This window comes from Plectropomus leopardus, chromosome 1 (genome assembly GCF_026936395.1).
Source record: "Plectropomus leopardus strain MGB_pleo_1.0 chromosome 1, ASM2693639v1, whole genome shotgun sequence".
Classification (NCBI taxonomy): Eukaryota; Metazoa; Chordata; class Actinopteri; order Perciformes; family Serranidae; genus Plectropomus; species Plectropomus leopardus.
The window spans coordinates 36,599,404-36,619,181 of NC_142176.1; the positions used below are offsets into that span (position 1 = coordinate 36,599,404).

Genomic DNA, 19,778 nt, shown 5'->3' on the forward strand with positions numbered 1-19,778 from the left:
GAAATTAAAGGCAAAAAGTTGGCTGTTTATGCATCCCCGAGCACAACCAAGATATACCCGTCAAATGAGATTCATTAGCACAAACAAATCTGTAGAGGATCATATTACTGTCAGCAGTAAAGCTAGAGCAAATATCAACAGCTCTGCAGGGAGGAGGCAGTCTTGTTAAGAAAATATTGTTTAAAGAAGGAAGGACCTTATTTTAACAGCAGCTCGGGTAAGAGTTACATTTAGATTAGGCTTAGGGTAACGGCTGGAGTAATAGGCATGAAATCGCAATGACATAAACAGTTATAATTACAGTTATTGTGACAGATAAAAGTATACACACTTACATTAGGACATGGAACTGAAACAAGTGATAATAATATTATCAGAAACGTCTCTGCTAATGATACCAGATTTATGTGAAACTTCAAAACACTATAGCTTTAATAAAAGTTAACAACTTGACACTCTGTCATAACATTTACAGATCCTTGCATCAACAGCCTGTTTATGGCTTAATGATTTCTAACTCCTACTGTTACATACTGGGATCATGAAAGTGCCTTTACACTGCATCATATCTTTATAATATCCACTATTTTATAACTCTGTCCCCTGCAATGACAACACAACACCCTTTACACACCCATAAAGGTGTGAATTCTTCCGTTTTTAAGCATGGAAGCATCTATTTTGTTGTTGTGTTAAATAGTTACCATTTCGACATGCTTGCGGATTTTTTGGCCACTTGAGGGTAGGACAATAAGCATAATAATGACATATTATCACTTTCTAAGATGCTATAACAAACTTGTTTGCAAGCAGTTGCCTTCAGCAAATACAGCACAACATCAGTGCTCTTTTGGGACTTTGTTACTGTCCACCTGATGAATGTTAGTTCCATATATACTCTCCTTTTAAATTTGTTTTGTCTTTACAAACTCCAGAGGGAAATATCTTACTCTTCAATGGCTAAATGTTCCATTATGTACACTAGCAACTCACTTATTTTTTCAATCATTTGGTGGTGATCAGGTAGTGTACAGTTGGGATTTTAAGAGCTTTTTTTGGAAACTAGGCCAATGACAGGGAACCAAAACTGTAATAATGAGCTGAGAGAAACTGACACACTGCATAGAGCTGAAGGGAGCTGCAAAGTTGGCTGATAAGTCTCTGAAGGGTCATCAATACAAGCAACACCTTTTTCATAGTTATGTGACCCATAGTTGATCCAAAAATATTGATAACAACAGCTTAACTTTAAGTCCAAAGAGAGGGGTTCACATTTATACATAAAAAGCTATGAATGAAACACTAGTATTTTGTATTTTGTGTGTATGTATTTCTGTGTATGGATTTGTGGATGTATTTGTGGAGCATGTCTTTTATTTCCTTTGTTGTTTTTTTATTTTTTAACTTTTAACTAGAATTACCGCCTTGGGGTTGTACACCTCCGCAGACCAGTCAAGATGCAGTTTACATCCTTGTCTGTAAAGACTCATATGTAACCATGACCGCTGACAATACTTCAAATATGGATGTTGCTGCAAAGAAGCAACACATTCTAAAACATGGATGCTTTACACACATCTTCAACCTGACAGCACAGAAGATCTGTACAATCAGCACAGTTTAAAGATTAGTACCCAAGATTAATGTCTCCCCTTCGGTTATGATGTTGAATAATGACCAGATAATTATGCAATCGATATGTGTAAATATGTACATGTAATAACTAGAGAAAAACCTTTGACCATCAAAATCAAATCACATATATATCTCAAATATATTCGAGTTTAAGTGGGCATCTGAGCCAAGGCTTAAGAAATTCCCTAAAGATGCTCTTGAGATATCGAGTTCACAAGAATCAGATTCAAGATCAGACACAAGGTCACAGTGACCGTTGACTACCAAAATCTTATTAGTCCAAATGAATGTTTGTGCCAAAGTTGAAACAATTCCCTCAAGGTGTTCTTGAGACATTGTCTTCATAATCCAAAAACTATGGCCGGTGCGGAGGCATAAAAAGCAGGTGTTGCAAATCAGCGTTTTGCCTAAAACACTTAACACAGTACATCTGGTTCTTGTGCATAAATGTACAGTTCTAATGCTACTGTGACGTGTGTATCAAATAAAACAAAACTAAACTAAAAGACATTTTGACCAGACATTTCAAATACTTAAATTCAAAATGTCTAATGCATCTTATTGAAAAAAAACATATAGAATTACTTTTGTAAATAAAAATGAAGCCAAGCAAGAACTTGGCTTAATTGAGGTGGTTTAGAAAGATTAGGTTTAGGTTACTGAGTTTAGAACATGGACGGATGAATTGATGGATGTTAATATACAGCACCTGGACTTCAGTACAGGAGTCACAAAAAAAAAAAAAAATCAAATCATACCAGCATGATGCGAGCCTGTGAGATGACATCATTCCTCTGGTATCCATCTCATCTCTGCTGCTCATTACATTACACGTCATAGCGTGAAAAAGACAGAGCAACACAGCAGCCAGCTGACAGTCTGTCCACCACATGTCCTCTGCATTCCCAGACACTGCTAGTTATTAGGAGCTTTAAATGCACACTTGCAAGGCTATTTTCACCACAGGCCTGAAACTACATTTTAGCAACTGGTGACCAATTAGAGAAGTCACACACTCAAGTCAATGGCTGGTTATTTTCACTCTCCAGTAAACATCAAGCTGGCCAGTTAAAATGAAAACGCACGCAGTGTTTACCTCGTTCAACTACGGACGTGCTTTCACTGAAGCTGTCTGTCAGTTTGTTTGGTGGACCATTTGACAACTATGCCATTTGTCTAATTATGGGACAGTACATTATGTGAGTTACCATGTAGCAGTGCCAGCAATTCTTTATTATTAGTCAGAATGACAAGTGGTAAAGGACTGATCCATCGGTGATTCAAAGGAGCAGCGTGTAAGATTAAGGGGTTTTTTTTAACGGTTTCCAGTGGTGATGCAGATTGCAACCAGCTGAAACTTCTCCTGGTTAATTCCATCAACGGTCATTGTTTAGAAGATTTTTACTGAGAGCCGGTAATAAACAGAAAAGGTGGTTGAGTAGTTTCTTGTTACAAATCAATGTTTTACCTAAGCAGTTCGGCAAGTCACAGACAGGCAAGTCCCAGCACCTGCTAATATGAGCTCACCTTTTTTCTCTGATAACTAATTCTCTCATTCTAAGGCAACCGAATACAATTCTTATTCTCAAGTGATTATTAACTAAAGAAAATGTACTTATTACTTATTACACTTTTCATTTCTGAAAATTACAGGTAATATGGCCATGAGTATGATTACATGGACAAAACTGACGCACTTATGGGACTTATCCCAGTCGTGATGAAATTTGGGATATGATGTTAACGTGAACACAGAGATTTTGGGTTATTCATAAATCTCTTATATGTGCCAGTTTCTTTCAGAGTACTCCAGCCAGCATATTCAGGTTTCTCAAATACAGAATATGATGTTTACATGCTTAAACACATAAAAGGGATATTCCAAAAACCAGATTATAAATAGGTTATTTCTGTCCATGTAAACTCACACCTTGACACATTCTAACACACATGGTAAAGGACAAAAAGACTTTTTAATATGTGAAAGGACAAGGCAAACACACACTTTAAGTTTTAACATCAGCAAAGAGATCCTTTACATATTTTTCCACCATCAAATGCCAAAGGCAAGCACAAGAGTTTGGTATTCCAATAAACACATTAGGTTGTACTGTTAAACATTCAATACTTATTCCCTGCAACAGTTTAGTCAAAGCAAAAGCCCTGCTACATGAAAGCACTGCAGTATCATGTATCAGTTTTATCACAACAAGCTTATTGCAGGGAAGTGCATAACCTTTACTGAGAAATCACACAAAAGTCAGCTAAGGCTGGAATGTGTCTGTGTAAACAAGGAGCACTGTAGTACGATTAAATGTTCATCCCTTCTCACAGAACCTAAAATTTATGCCCATCATGTGAAAATAAAACTGAGGCACAGATTCTGCTACTACTGCCACGTTTACAACAGAAAAAGACGCAGGACTGATCCCAATCTGGCTGTCTGATTGCAATCATAAAATACCTGCAAATATCATAAATATTACAGCAAGTTGACACGTGTCCAGGGCAAAATAAAACTTTTCAGAAATGATATTCAACACATAATGACTCAGCAAATGATGCAAGGAGAAATGAGCCAAATTAAAACAGATGGAAAGTTTTTTTCTGCTCAGCATCAGGAGTTTGTTACTCTACTTGTCTGATTCAGGTGTAAACTCTGCTTGACCTTACAAGCAACCAAAGGGGAGGGAGGGGGACAGCTGTTACCCATCATGTGATCACTCTGGTTTCTCTAAATGTTTTACACCATTCTCAGGTAGCTTTACAGTTTAGCTTTAGCATTCCAGCTCCTATAAAAAAGGTTGTTTTCTCTGGAAAATGGACAGTGGGACAGTATGAGGGCACAAAGGGACACAGAGTAGACTCAGGAGAGAAGGGTCTACTGGGATTTGGTCCAAGACCCAGCCGCCTATAAGTGGCTCCACAATGCTTGTTTAAAGCACTACATCATGTCTGGGCACTGGCGACTATCTTAAAGTGTCTGTTGGAGGATCTGAGAGTGTGTGTCTCCTTATCATCTCAAATGTCAAAGTCGGCTTTAGTGGATCTCCAAAGGCATGTGGATCTTTGCCACCATGAGGCACGAGCTGCAACATTAAGCATCCTAACATGTGAGAGTGATGTCTTGTTGCTGTTGGGCCTGCTTCAAAGATAAAATAAGCCCCCCCCTTTTCCCTGGAGAGAGTCTTTTCCCCCTGAGTGATTGCCCTACAGGCTAAGAATGGGGAAGGTTGTGTTTTTGAGATGCAATTGGACACATCTGTGGCAGCTTAAACACCACTCCACACAGTTTCTACGGATTGTTTTTTCATGAACCTTCCTATCATACTTGAACTAAACCAAATCAACCGCTCTGCTGTATGCTACAGTGTCAGGTTTGAGTGTATTGTAGTTTTCACTTTCTGTTATGGTTCTCATTTATCTCTGGACTCTGCAGGCTGAGATGACTGCATTGCATACCTTGGACGGCTGCTCTGTTGTTGCTGAAACTCAACTCTGCTGCACACAAACCTGTCTCATTATGATGACAAAAGTAATCTGTCAGTGGGATTAGCTGACCAGTTGACTGACTTTGTAGTTGTTTTAGCTGGCAGACCATCATCAGTAAAAAAAGAGGTTTCCTGGCATCCTTCATTTTGGTTGACATTATACTTTTATCTCCTCTGTAGAGTAATTTTTTTTTAAAGAAAAAGACTGTTAGGGCTTAAAGTCAATAATTTCTGCTATCATCTCATCAATATTCATATGAATGTACCTCTAATTTAAAAAGCTTTTTATAAAAGGTGTAGCATAGACTGTGCAACACAAGAATCATTATTAGAGAGGATCCACACAGTCAAATAAATTCACTTTTAGAACACTGTACTTTGAGAAAAAAACAAAAAACAGCAACAATCGAATAGTCAAGTTAACATCAACTGATGTTACTGTCGTTCTGAGGCTGTAGTGGGCTTTGTTCATTTTTTTAAACTGACATTGCTGCATAACGTGACCTATTGGGACCTCTACAATAATCAGAGCCTCATAAAACTTTATAGCCACAAACTAGAGACCTACAGCATTCAGAGGATGTATAGCATTCATAACTGTTTCGACAAAAAGGAGATATCTCAGCAGTTACCAGCACAGAAGTGGTCATATTTCATGTAATTGCTGAAAATGCATTTCTTACAAAAATTTCCAGATGTCAAGTTTTTGATACCATTATGTGTGTTCCTCATTGTCATGGTGTCTCAATGTGCCACATGAGAGATTATTCACAGGCAAACATTGGTGATTCTGATGTAGGTAATAAAGTTAAGGTCTGCCAGAGAAGTGGCTATTGTTGCTAGGTGCTATATTGGTGGAGGACTAAAATATGCTCAAGGGTATAGAAAGTTGAAAACAGTGTTATCTATCTTTTTATCTAACTCTCGCCCAAAATGAATTTATCCTCCTTTCAAAATGAAAAAGCACTCAATAACATCTGCTATATTATTACATAAGTGAGGAGGATTCAACTTTCAATTTGACTTTGAAAAACACTTAGAGATCCTTCACTCAAAAACTTCATAATGTTATCGTGTTAAAACGCAAAGGAAAAACTTTGTTCTCATCTAAACATGGCCTGAGATTCATAGATACACCGGGTAAATTAGATTAGATACGTCATAAATTCGAAAGCCAATCACTGTCTAATACAGAAAACACATATTGACAGGGTAAAAGACTTTGACACAACACCAGCATTGAAACCTGAAGCCTCCAACACAGAGTGGACTTAGTACACTTAACAAAAAAAACCCAAATAAAATAAAAATTTGAGGTAAACAGATTCTGCAAACTTTCATTAGTAGTGTATATTTACATGATGACAAGGTGACAATGTAAACATACTGTAACATCATATCGGATGTTGTATGTTTCACAACCACAAACACTAAGTCAGCCACTGTCGGTTACAAGCTAACAATCTAACAAACAATATTAAAAAAATAAAAGATGCCAACACTTACCATACACTTACCATTCTGATACATCTACTAGTCACCAATTTTGGACCACGACACCCCTCATCTAACTCTGAGATCAAATAGCTGAGCCTTTCCGATGTTTAGTCTCCCAAAGCCAGATCTATCCCCACATTTTACTTTTTATGTGAGAAAACACTGTAAAATAAAGTATTAATCATGGCAGAGTATTTTTACATACTTTTAAATGTGTCTTTAGGAGAACTCTAAACTACCAAACAAAGTGAGGAGATGCACTGCATGCTGGACATGTAGATTACCTGTAAACTTGGGAGCTGAGATACTAATCAGCAAACAAATCATGTTCCATGAAACAACTATGCATCTAAAGCAGCTTTCTGCCGGTCTATCACAACATGGGAAACTGTTGCAGCCATGGGGGGTATGGCATTAAACATAGTCAAATCTCATGCTTGAATGTTGCAAATGGACTGACCCATATGTAAAACATCATCCTCTCACTTTCCAGACTTTCCAGCTTGTCTGTATGCGCGGCGTTTACAAGAAAAAAACAAATAAGGGCTCAAAGCAGGCAAATGGAGCTGAGCTAATGGCTTACAGAGCCAACACAGGTGTCCGCATGTGGTTTACAGCAGGAGAATAGAAATGATTATGCTATTTAGATCAATTATGGTGATGTTAATGATGCATATTAACCACCTCTGCCACTACTATCACAACAACTAAATGAATGGATTCAGCATTCGACAGTCGTGGTCTTTGGAGAGGCTTTACTGTTTCACATGCATGCTTCTGTTCATCCCAGACTGTATCTGTCTGTATATGAAGACAGAGAGCAGATATAAAAACATGCCTGGACTCTCCCGAAACAAACTTGAGCAGTGAGGCTCCCCTATTTTTCAGGAAGCAGGAAGAGGCAGTTTGAAAATAAACACATTTAGTTTTGGAAGTTTAGCTTCCTTTACAGTTGACAGTCTGTGTGTGTGTGTGCAGTAAATTCAGGCTCTCAGCAAGGCAAACACACATTAGACGCTTACATAAACAGCCAGAACGTGAGTCACGATGGCCATTCATTTTTAATGGCAGCCGCAACGAGTACGTGCTGTGAGAGACAGGACAGCACTGCTCGGGGACCATGATGCAACAGAATGAACCCACAGAACAGGCGACCGGCTGGATCGTATTTTATCACTGAGAGCATCTAGTGTATGTCTCCAGTAGTCCAGCTATGACTGATGTGTGTTAATGCTTAATAAACAGTCTCACAGATGATTTGCATTATCCAAGCAATCGTTTATCTAAATCCTGCACATTGATAATGTAAAATTCTCAGTCTTCATTATTTTAAGTCCATTTTGTGTCAGCACTGCAAAATCTTGCCGTGCAGCTTTTCCTGTAAAATAAATAAAACAAGATACACTGAATGTCTGACATAGCAGATGTGCCACCATTAAAGCCATGTCTTATTTTGACGTTTATGTCTTTTCACCCGCTCAACAAACAGGCCTGGCATGTTTCCTCATTAAAAATGAACAAACTAGCAAGCCTTACAGCTGCTACAAATTCACTTGTTTTTCTCTTTTATGACAATGCTAGTTAATAAAAATGACTCTTCATCACACTTATGCTGCCTTCACATGGAATCAGGCAGAAGGTAAACGCCATACCAGACATCATTTTGGTGGACGAGAGCAGGACAATATTACATATCAAAAGTAAAGAGGAAAAATTAAAAGGTCACATTTTCTCCACAAAAACTCAACATTAATAAGGCTGAACTGGGTACTATATTTTGTTGGGACATGGCATTAAGATGACCATTTTAATACACTGCCACTCACCTCTACAATGTCAGAGTTGGTTCTGCTCTCATGGGGTTCGTTGTACTCGGTGTATTTGAGGAGGACTTTGTCCATGTCAGTGCTGGCATACTGGAACAGCTTGTTGGAGCTGTTGAAGATGATGAGGGCAATTTCGCAGTCACACAGAACGCTCAACTCATAGGCCTTCTTCATCAAACCAAACTTCCTCTTCATAAAAGTCACCTAGAAAGACACAAACCGAGTATTTATCTCCTTTTCTTCAAAGGTGCACTCCTGTCCTCTGATATAAAAGGATGAAGGAAGAACAATAAGATGAATTGGAAACTTAACAGCTTCATTCAAAACAGTGCTTGTTCAGAGGCACAATTTGGACTGATATACAAGCACTTAACATGCAGGGGGGGACAAAATGGACAACTGAGCTCATTTTTAAATTATTCTAAAACCAGAACTTGTTACACATCTGCATTTTCTTACCATTTTATCTTAATTTCCTATTACCTAAAACATATTCTGAGCTTTGGTTGAAAAGAAGATTATTTAAAGAGTCATTATTTGTACAATTAACACATAACGGTAGAGGACCATTGAATATAAAAAAAGTAGCACTGATGTGGCCACTGTGACATCACCCAGTAGTTTGTGGACTCTCACTTTGAAGCCTCGAGTTTGGTATTTTGACCTATGCAATTTTGTTCTGAATCCAAATCTCCACCCGTTGGACTTGCTTACCAAACCCTTGTACAATTTAGTGGTATGTACTTTGACATGTTTAGGGAGAACAATCATAGGCCATCAAAAAACAGTGTACATTGGGGAAAAAAAGTAACAGAGGAACAGTAACTCCATGCCCAAGTTTGAGGAGGTTTTGACACTGCTTGGATTTTCAAAAGGTCAAAAATCTTTGACCCTACAGATCATCAAAGACATTTTTAACATGACAACAATTCAAGTAGGATCAAAACATTGTCTTCAAGTACTTTGACACTCACTATTATTTATAACCTGTAGGAAGCTGAGACTGCATGCTAAAAGTCACTGATGGTTCATTGAAAACTAGAAAGCTTTGCAATTTAGTGTTGTCAACTTCTGTAGATACTATTGCCTGAATTTCAAGTCGATCCACTGAAATCTGTAGGAGGAGTTCATTAAGGTATGAGGGCTGGAAATGGCCAAAAAAAAAAAAAAAATCACCTAAACATTAAAATAAAATCCAAAATGGTGGACTAAGTTTGGTACCTCTAGGTAAAACATGCCACGGGGGCTGCTTCATTGACATTTTCTAGAGGGGGTGGTACAGAGCCCCTTTGGCATGCCAAAGCAAAAAAATCATATCAGATTTCACATTTTAGGACTTTGGATGTGTGTGACAAGTTTCTTGAGGTTTCAAGCATCCTTTGCCCCTCAAACAGAGATTCCTGTTGCATGGCCAATAATGCATCTTATAAGCTTTCTTTGTGAGTGAACAAAATTAGAATAATTTCAACTGCTGCTCTTCCGCAGATCATCTGATAATGAGCTAACAAATAGAGCTGTAGCACGAGCTACTGACACAAAATCAACTGACACTGAAACACAGCCAGTTGCTGACAGAACCAGAGAAGAAGTGATTCAAAATGTGTCTGTGTTACACAGGAAGGGGAGGAGGAGGTGAAGGGAGGGGGCTTCCCAAAAAAGGGTGGCAATAACCTGGAAATGGGAATCTACTGGAGCACCACTGATTGAGTGGGTGGGGAGAGCAACTGTGTATGTTTCCCCTCCGTTAATGATAATTATCATGGTGTTCAGCCTTAATCGTGAACATGTCAGAAGGTTTATTATCAGTATGTGAAAGTCCACATACTGATAATAAACCTTCCTTGGAGATATAAAGCTAAAAACCATTCTGAGCATACAGTGTTATAATGTATTGTGACATCTAAAATGATACCAAGCAGTCTTGAAACCTCCATGTTCCCTTAAACCATAAAATGCTTCTCTACCACAAGGCTAAAATAAAATGTTTGGAGCAAACAGATCACACATTGATCATATTCTCATCCCTTTTTTTGGTGTGCAGCTAACTCCCTGCAGTGAGTCATCTGTGTTTATCTGTGTATGTCTTCCTTCTTTCCATCATGGCCTCAGGGATCCTGACTCATCACGTATCTAGAAGCTGCCTTCACACCGCCAATATTTCCAGTAATGCAGAGTATAAGGTGTATTGGTACTCCTCTGCTTGCCTGCAGCTCAAACACAGTCTTCTGCTGTTGGCTGCCGTGCAGTTTTACTGGAGCAGTAAGAAGTTCAAGTACATTCTCCGAGGCGCTGTATCAGAAGTTGGTGTGAAAGCCAAGAGTCTTCAGTAGTACCAACATGAAATATAAATACTAATAAGGACTACAATTGCCCCTGAAAACACTTAAATTCTACAAAATATTAGTTCTGACACATGAAGGCACAGGACAGCAATTTGGATTCTAAGTAGATTTACACTTTTTCCAGTTTGAGTATCTCCAAAGATTTAAATAGGTGTTCTGTCAAAAGTTGAAATTCAGAGAGGGTAAATCTAAATTACCCTATAGAAATGACTTGGAAGAGATCGGTTAGTAAGAGATCGGTTAGTAAGAGATTGGTTAGTAAGAAGATGAGGGATTAAGAATCTATGAATTATACCCAATCTCAATGTTATCAGCCAATTAAATGTATGTTATCGGTGGCAGATAGGAGTAAGCTGGGCCCTGCTGGACCTACTAGTAGGGTCAGAAAATCGTTATCAGTCTTTTCAATGGCAGTAACCAGTTTGTTAGATTTCACTTTCCCTTTCCTTAAATATAGGCACCAAAACAGTGTGGTTTGGTTAAGAAAATGACCATGGGTTGGTACAAATACTGGTTTTACATGGAGCTTGGACCCTGGTGACCTGGGTAAAAGTCCTGGTTTTGACTCATGCACTACTCATCCCTCCTGTCCCATATCTAGACTTTCTCATACATAGAAAGTCCCATGAAAGCCCCTTTTTACAGACAGATTCATGTAATTTCTTGATATTTGCCCTCTAAAACTAACAGCAGGTGTGGTAATCCCCTACTAACCCACATCTATAATGCTCATCATCACTGATAACAACCATTTAGTGGCCTGATAACAGCCAAATCGGTTGTATAGACCAGCAGTTTTCTACTGAGGTGTTGCAAGCAAATGTGTGCGCATCTCACAGAGATATGCATGCTCCTGAAATACAAAACTATATTTCTCTATGCCATGGTATCTTACAGCTGATAGCTTTTTACAACACCATCTCACCATCACTGGGATATCAGCTGTAATGTCTTGAGCACTGAGCTCCTTGGAAGAAATTGTGCATCCTCTTAAGTGGTAATCACTGGAAGTCAGATAACTGACTGAGATAACTGACTGAGACTGTAAACTGTAGCCTTCATAAGTTGTTTGTTGGGTTAAATGTGTGGAACTTGATGACTTACAGCCACTTTCAGCCTAACTTGGAGGCTTTTATGTAGGAAGCTGTGGAGAGTGCCATTATATGCACGATAGCACTGTGGCTTTTTATATTTTATTGCACAGAAAGCCAGGTAGAGGCAGTTATTCAATTTCCTATTTGGTCACAACGTGCAGCCTATTTTCTTATAACATTTTAACATATTTCCCAATAGGGGTGATATAATGTCACATTTCATTTCCAGTGCTGTTTAATTTGTTTTCAAAATGTATGAGGAGCAAAGGGTCCTAAGCCAAGATCTTGGTTCTTGTGCAACATCACATGTTCCAGTTCGGAAGCAAAGCCTGCATCAGATGGCCAACCAAGTTCATGTTCAACCAAGCCTAACATTTGTGCTAATGCCAGAAGCATTTGGAACATTTGTAGTCAATAATATGAATAAATGTTGCATCTCATTATGGTAACTATATTAGACAATAGTGGTAAAACAGATGCCACAGTTTAAAGTTGTGAGTCATTTTAGAGTTAAATCTTGCGTAAATCATGTTTGAAATTATGATCATTATTTCTTCAGCATGACTTGCAAATAGATTCCCGTAACAAAGAACCACCTTGTTCCTGTTTTAGAATATAAGTGTGACTACTGATAGCTGGTATATCGCTGCTGAATCTTTCTACTGTCATTATTACATATTCTGTATAGTGTGTAATAGTGTGATAGTTTGAAAAAAAGAGGAAAACCAGCTAAAAACACTTGATGCACTTGAATGATAAAATGAGAACACAAGCCAACTTCCCAAAATAGAGTACAAGTAGCTAAATATACTGCAGGCTCCAGTGATGCACGCCCGACAGCTAAAGCAGTGTCTATCTAAAAAGTCACTGGCCAAGACAACCAAACATCAAATATAAACATCATCCCAGATATTTATTTTCCAGCCACATCCCTATTTCCAGAGCCTGTGCCTTCCTTCCAGACAGGCTGGTATTTGTTGTGCTGTTGGGGGTGATATATATAGAGGAGACAGACAGAGAGAGATTCCAGTGGGCAGCAGTGTGGCTGTGAGGAGAGAAGGCCACTGTGTGTCCCTTACACTGACCCACCCTGCTAATGACAGGGTGCCGTCCGGACCAAGCTAACCCCAAATTACTGCCCTGCCACCAGCTGTGACCACTGCACTCTCCAAAGTAAAACTGCTTAGAGGAACCATGCAGAGTTCTTTAGATTGAAACCAAAGAGGATCCACAGAAGGTTACCTGAGGGACCCCTTTGTAAAGTGTTTGTGAACCTGTCTATTCTTGCACATCCATTTAATATTTGGTCTCTTTTTAGGATACTAGAAAGGGCTACTTGTAAAGTGTCAGTTCCAACTCAGCTTGTTGCTCCTTTGGATCAGCGCAGTGAAAACCCTTGGCTGTGAGAATGAGATCTTGGATTCGGTGCCACACATCAACACATCACATATTATAAAACCTTACCAAAGCTGCCTCTAGATACAATTTACCACAGCAGAAATATACGGTGTGTTTCTGTATGGATGTATGTTGTGATACAGAAGACTGAGAAAATGTTAAACATAATAGTTCCACTAAGAAGGAGCTTATACATTACAGAGGCTTAAATGCACAGGAAGTCTTCAGCTAAAAGCTTTTTGTGCCGAAAAAAAAGAGGGCATAATTCTTCTACAGTGGATGCGCTTATTATATCGGTTATTGCCATAGATTGTATAAAAATAATAGATGAGGCCAACATGATGTCACCTATTGGTTAGTGGAATCCCATTTTAAAAGGTTTGAGTTTGGCATTGTGGCTGTTGCCATCTTGGATTTTTGGAGCCAGAAGTGACCATATTTGGACAGGAGGGTGGGGCTATCAGGGAACAAGCAGTGGATCTGATTAAGAGCTCAAAGACACCTCGTCTGACACCCTTTTTAAACAGAGATCTCACTGTAGGGCTAATAGGAGGTCCCTTCTTTATACCTGCTTTGCAATTATACATAGAATCAAACTACAGCATCATCTTTCCACTCCAATGTGGGATTATACATTAGCATTGCAGCTTTGCATGACAGGCGTAACGTGTAACACAACAGCGTCAGCCACAGTGTGTGACATAAAACAGCGTCTGCAGCGCTTTCTAGACAGCAACAATGGCATTAACATTGGTATAACAATCACTTATAGGTCCTTTTCTATGGTGGCAGATCTTGTCCTCAGCTCGGAGGGTAAGCAACTCTTGAATCTCATTGTTGTCTTAAATTGCAAACATTTAGATTATCCGCTAACAGCAACTTAAATGTCCCATAGTGGGTCAAAGGCATAACATGTCAAAACGTCACTCTCGGCCCACAACTGTGCGTGGTTTATAGAACGGCAAGGTGGCGTAATGGTGCATTATTTCTACCTTGAATGGGCAGTGTAACAGCAGCTTGAGACAGTCTGTAAACTAAAGTGCACCAGCCCTCAGTTTTGCATTACTTTAACACTCAACAAAAGTTAAAGGCGTGAGTTATATAAAAATGTAACCTCTGTAAAGTTGTCAACAATGTGGATTTTTACAATTCTACAGAGGGCTGTAAAGATGTTCAGTTCTGCTATAAAGTTGGGCATTTTAACATGGGTGTCTTTGGAGATTGACTCTGTTTTTGGAGCCAGCCTCAAGTGACCATTCAATGAACTGCAATTTTTGGCACTTCATGTTGGCTTCATTATTTTATCCCCAGAGCTCACTGCCTTGTTATAGCACTCCTTAAATGTAAGAGCTGACTGCTGACAGCGCCTTTACTATCCCATGGGTATAAGAAGTAAACAGTACTGCACTCGTTATATTGTAGTACTTTAAGGGGCTTTGAATAAGTAAACAACTGAATGGCTAGGACATAAAATGAGATTAAAGTATAAGAATAAGACACTGACCTGTCGGTTCCTCTCATCTACGATCCGGGTGATCTGGATCTTCTTCCTCCCCATTGCCAAAACAACTTTCTCCAACAGCCAAATAAGAATATCAGCGCGCAGTTCAACAGACACTCCTTAACACATCGCTCCACTGTCAGCTCTGATACTCCAGTTTCAGTTTGGCATGGCTTGCTGAAAAAGAGCGAGGCAGACACAGGGGTCAACTTAATCCCAATGTTATTCATCCATCACACTATGAGCAGGGGCACAAACTTATATTCAGCAAATAATGCATTGAAATACTTGCACAAGTTCTATAGCTAATGTCCACAAAGTACACAAAAGGTCATTATATTGCTTGTACCAAGAGATAAAGAGAAAAATCCAAGTCCTTGGGCAGAAAATCTGTGCACTCTAGGATGGACTGAATAACAGATACAGTCCTCATAGTTAAAGAATGATGAATGAACAAAGCACATCTACACAGTTTTCAATGGACTGTTGGATTGAGCCATTTTTACTCACTATTAAACCCTTTGAAACCTGGAGTGACAACACCTTTCTTGTGCTGCTTTCAGATGCTTTTCGCAAGACTTTAAACCTTTGAACCCTGAGTAGACTGGTGCAATTGTTTTCAAAAACATGAGATATAGGCAAACAGCAACTTGGTTGGAAAAATTCTGATTTTAAAAATGATTTTTAAGAAAAGCTAGGAAAAAATTTCTAGAGAAAAACACAAGTCATGGGGGAAAATATTTACAATTATCATAATTACAAATTTACATTATTTTACAGAATTATCATATTTTTAAAGCACTTTTTTCCAAGCCTTTTTTTTAAAAAACTTTTTTTTTTAAAAAAATCAAAATTAATTTTCATGTAATTCTCTTCTATTTTTTCTTATTTCTTGCTAATTTTGGGTAATTTCTTTTTTGCTGCTCATCGTCTTTTTCATATATTTTTTTTTTAGAAATGAAGCCAGTTTACAAAATGATTCTGTAGAGACATCACCGCAACGCAATAGAACACTGCTTTCTGTGTCAGGCTTCATGCTCACTTTTTTCTTATTTGTCCATTTCCTCCATAAATTTGGTATAGCCATTCTGCTGCACTGAACTCTTTGTCACTGCTAATTCCACTTTTGTCCTGAAAAGATGACACCAGCTGCTCTGTTTCACTGACAAGGAGCTCCACCAGGAGGGTATAAAGTGCACAAACGTTCAATGATCAACCAACCGGACTTGCCAACACGTACAGCGATAAAGACTTGATCTGTCACTGGTTTCCCCACCCACAAACGCACAACCAAGGCAAAGACACTGCTACTGGGGACCAGCAACTCTGCCACAGCAGATTACTGGAATGCTGCTCCCATTCGTTCCTCACAGTCTCTTCCAAAGTCCTTTGCCTTGAAATATAATCTGTGACCATTGGATTTAAGCACATCAAGAAGGACTTAAGAGAACAATAGCTGAGACAGACCATCAGCATTAAATCAAGTGTATCTACTTCCTCACACACCTCGTCTAACTGGCTCCAGACTCTCCTCCACAGCAACAGTCCTTCACATGCAGCAGCATGAATATTCAGCCCTGCAGTCTTGACTGAACTCCCTCTCTTGCTCCCTCTCCTCCTGCAGGAGCGCCCACCTGCCTTGCTGTGTCCCTCCTCTCCTCAGCCCTCAACGTTTCTGAGCCCTGCCTTCCCTCAGAGCTCCTTAGCTCCTTCCTAATCTCATCTGATCTGGGAGGAGGCAGTGAGTGAGGCGAAGCCAGGCTTTATCCTAACCCTCTCTGGATTACTGCAGCATGTGGATCCTAGAGCTGAGCCACCAAACCGCCTCTGCAGACCCAGTTCACAGGGTTAGGAGACAGAAGAAATACATTTAACATGCGCCAGTGAACATTTATTGGTGATTACTTGTTGATTTAAATGACCTCTGTATTTAATAAAAATAATATAATGAAGTGCCAGTCACTGAAATGTTGAAGATAATAAAGAATAAATCAAAATTTAAATGCATTTCAAAGCTATTTGCTATTTTCAAAAGGCTTTTTATGATAATGAGGTCTTCTCCTTTTGACTAATTGTTTAAGAGATCACTATAGACAATGCAGCCCTTAAAAATGTAAAAGCTGAGTTGTATATTACTGCAATTGGTTTGCAAGAGATAGCACGCCATCCGCTAACCCTTCCAGTTCACCAGCAGCCCAGATCCCAGCTGACCCTACCAAGTCAGTTCAGGGTACACTCTGTAACAGACAAAGGCTCCTTGTATATTTGGGATTTAAAGGTCATGAGGATTTATCTGTTTTACAATCTGGATGATTTGATGGCAAGACTCAAATACTTCGAAAAGAGAAAAAGAATATATCCTTTGTCATACTTTCCTGTGTGGATTTTGGGGAGAGATCTTTCAGCTCGAGTGATGATTCAGTTTAATTGCTATGTCATTTTGCTACATATGAATCGGTTACATCCTTTGAGCAGTGTTAAGTCACTCTAGTGCCCTGGTCTGGTTAAGAAAATCCCCGAAAATCACTTTTGTAACATGCTGATAGGGGAATAATAATTGAGTTATGGTGTCGATAATAATGCAATGACCTGCTAAAAGACAAAATGCAATGGCTTTAGCAATAATACATTTTTTAAAAGTCAAGTTAACGTTGGAATTTGATATTAAATGTTGCCAAAATAAAAAACAGAAGTACACAAGTGCATTTGTTCCGTTTCCATTAGTTGTTTATTTTTCCCTTTGTCTCCAAGCTGAGGTTGGATGGTGACAATTTCTTTATATGGTCATCTGCTCCTGGCACTCTACCACCAGTTTTTTTATTTAGCCTACACTGCTACATGATGCTACATGCAGTAACATTTAGGCTTGGTTGAAGATGTTTATTTCTCCTCAATATCATATTTTATGACCAGTGTGTAGAAACTTTTATTGGTGATTTAATGGGACATATTGCCGATATAAACAGTCATTCCCCAGCTGCAAATACACTGCTACACATAGCTACATGCTACCATCACACTAAAATTTTATCTTAGTTGCTGATGTAAATTTCTCCCTGATTTTAGATCATATTCTCACTAGAACATGTCCGGTTGTAACGATTTTGTTCAATGGTCTTTTATTGGTTGTTGTTCACAGCAGAAAGTGCCGCTAGTCTTCATTAGAGTAATTTGCCCCGCTGCAATGACGGTACAGAGATGTCAAGAAATGCATCCAGAAATGCTGACCAGTCAGATCAGGAGTGTTTCAGACAGTGAATTAAGGTGCAGACAGTATCAGGGAAATAAAATGTTTTTTTTTACTATCACAGCATGTAAATGTATTCTAGTAGAGACCCAAAATACAAGTATGAACCTGAAAATGATCATAATTGGTCCCTTAAACATTTTATCACTTTATTCAAACTGAATAGAAACTTCAGTATTCTCTTTTCTGCCACGATAGAAATACTAATACTGGAATTGACTCTAGTACTGCTTCTGTTACTGCTGCCAATACCAATATTAAATATTATGGCTACTGCTGCTAATGTCCCAACTTAATGTATGTATTATAATTTGTTCAGTACAGCTGACATTTAATCTTTAGATATGAAGATCTATCATTTTGAAAGCACTGTCAGATAGTCTTACAATTTTCATGTAAAATTTAGTTTATTTTTAATTAATATTAAGAGTAGTTTCACATTGTCGTGAAAAAGTTAATTTAACGAATACCGGTATACAGCTTGACTAATGCCTACTGAAATAAATAATGGTTTCTAAAATCAAATTAAATTACGAAAGAAACTCAATAATCACTCCTAAACTGAACGGCCGACTTACCAAATCAAATTTCATCAGATTGCTTATTAAGTAAGCAATTCAAATCCCTAATAAACTCTGTCAGCCCTTTATGCACCACTAATTCATTTTCCCAAAAACATTTTCTAAGGAAACAGAATTATAATTAAACTAAAATAATTAAAATAGAAGATACAAATATAAAATAGAAAATATAAAATATAAAAAGTACGAGTCTAGCAGTGCAAAACAAAACAAGTAACACAAGTAACAGTGTAACAGTGCAAGAAACAGAACCATGGAATTAAAGTGTTATATACAAGAATGGTTGGAGTGCAAGATATATATTGATATTTACATTGAAATTCACATTTATACAGGTTTGAGTGCAACTTTATGGTGTGGATGTGCCGCATGACCAGCAGCAGTGCCGATGATGTGCATTAATGAACACAAATTGGTAAAGGTTATTGAAAAAAATGTGGTTTCAGTTAAATGTTAATAAAATCAAAATGTATGGTTTCATGCTTCAAGTATTTGTGAACTTTGTCGATATTAAAACAATATCTTGTCCTAACCTTAACCAAGTGCTGTGAGTGCCTAAACATAACCATAAAAAAGATTTAAAATGCTGCAGTTGTTAGGGGTGGATATTTATATTGCATTTTGCGACTTTGGAAATGTTCATTAACAGCATTTTGTCATTATGTTGATTAAAAAAAAGGTAATAAATTTCTTACAAAACAAATTTTCTGTTGGAAATTAATAACATGTAATGTGCTTCTTGTAAAGGTTCATTGTTCACACAGACAGTAGATATCTAGCGTCCTCATGCTGTCCTGTGACTGCTTTATTATTTGTAATGTCAGCGAGAAATGGAAGCTTGAATACAGCATACACACATTACAAATAAAGTACAAATATTACCAACTGTTTATAGACAATTTCTCTCTTTGGTGATAAATGGCTGCAGAGTCTGTGAAGCAGCAATGGAGCCTGTTCTACATCTACATCCACATCCCAGACAAGTTGTCCTGATCAATGCAGATGTAATATGTTACTATGGCAGAAATTCTATCTTGCTGATGTAAAAATCAATACAACCCACAGGACGAGCCAACGGTCTGCAGCAGCCAGCACTCACACAAACATCTACAAGGCTAGGCAATACATGATAATTTAATTACATCCTAAAGAAAAGTCACACCTAA

At 38.3% G+C, this 19,778-nt stretch overlaps 1 protein-coding gene across 3 annotated transcripts in view; it reads right to left on the minus strand.

Annotated features, from left to right (window-relative positions):
* Positions 1–19,778, minus strand: part of LOC121941399 (myocyte-specific enhancer factor 2A-like) — a 55,011-nt gene that overhangs the window by 14,897 nt on the left and 20,336 nt on the right. For 2 of the 3 annotated variants that reach the window (XM_088080852.1, XM_088080846.1), the window contains 2 exons: positions 14,788–14,961; positions 8,450–8,653 (listed from right to left, as the gene is read on the minus strand). In XM_088080852.1, the coding sequence (XP_087936978.1) occupies positions 8,450–8,653; positions 14,788–14,841 (258 nt within the window). In that variant the 5' untranslated portion in view covers positions 14,842–14,961. Of the gene's footprint in view, positions 1–8,449; positions 8,654–14,787; positions 14,962–16,290; positions 16,445–19,778 lie in introns of those variants that run through there. The other variant, XM_088080855.1, reaches the window with a different exon arrangement.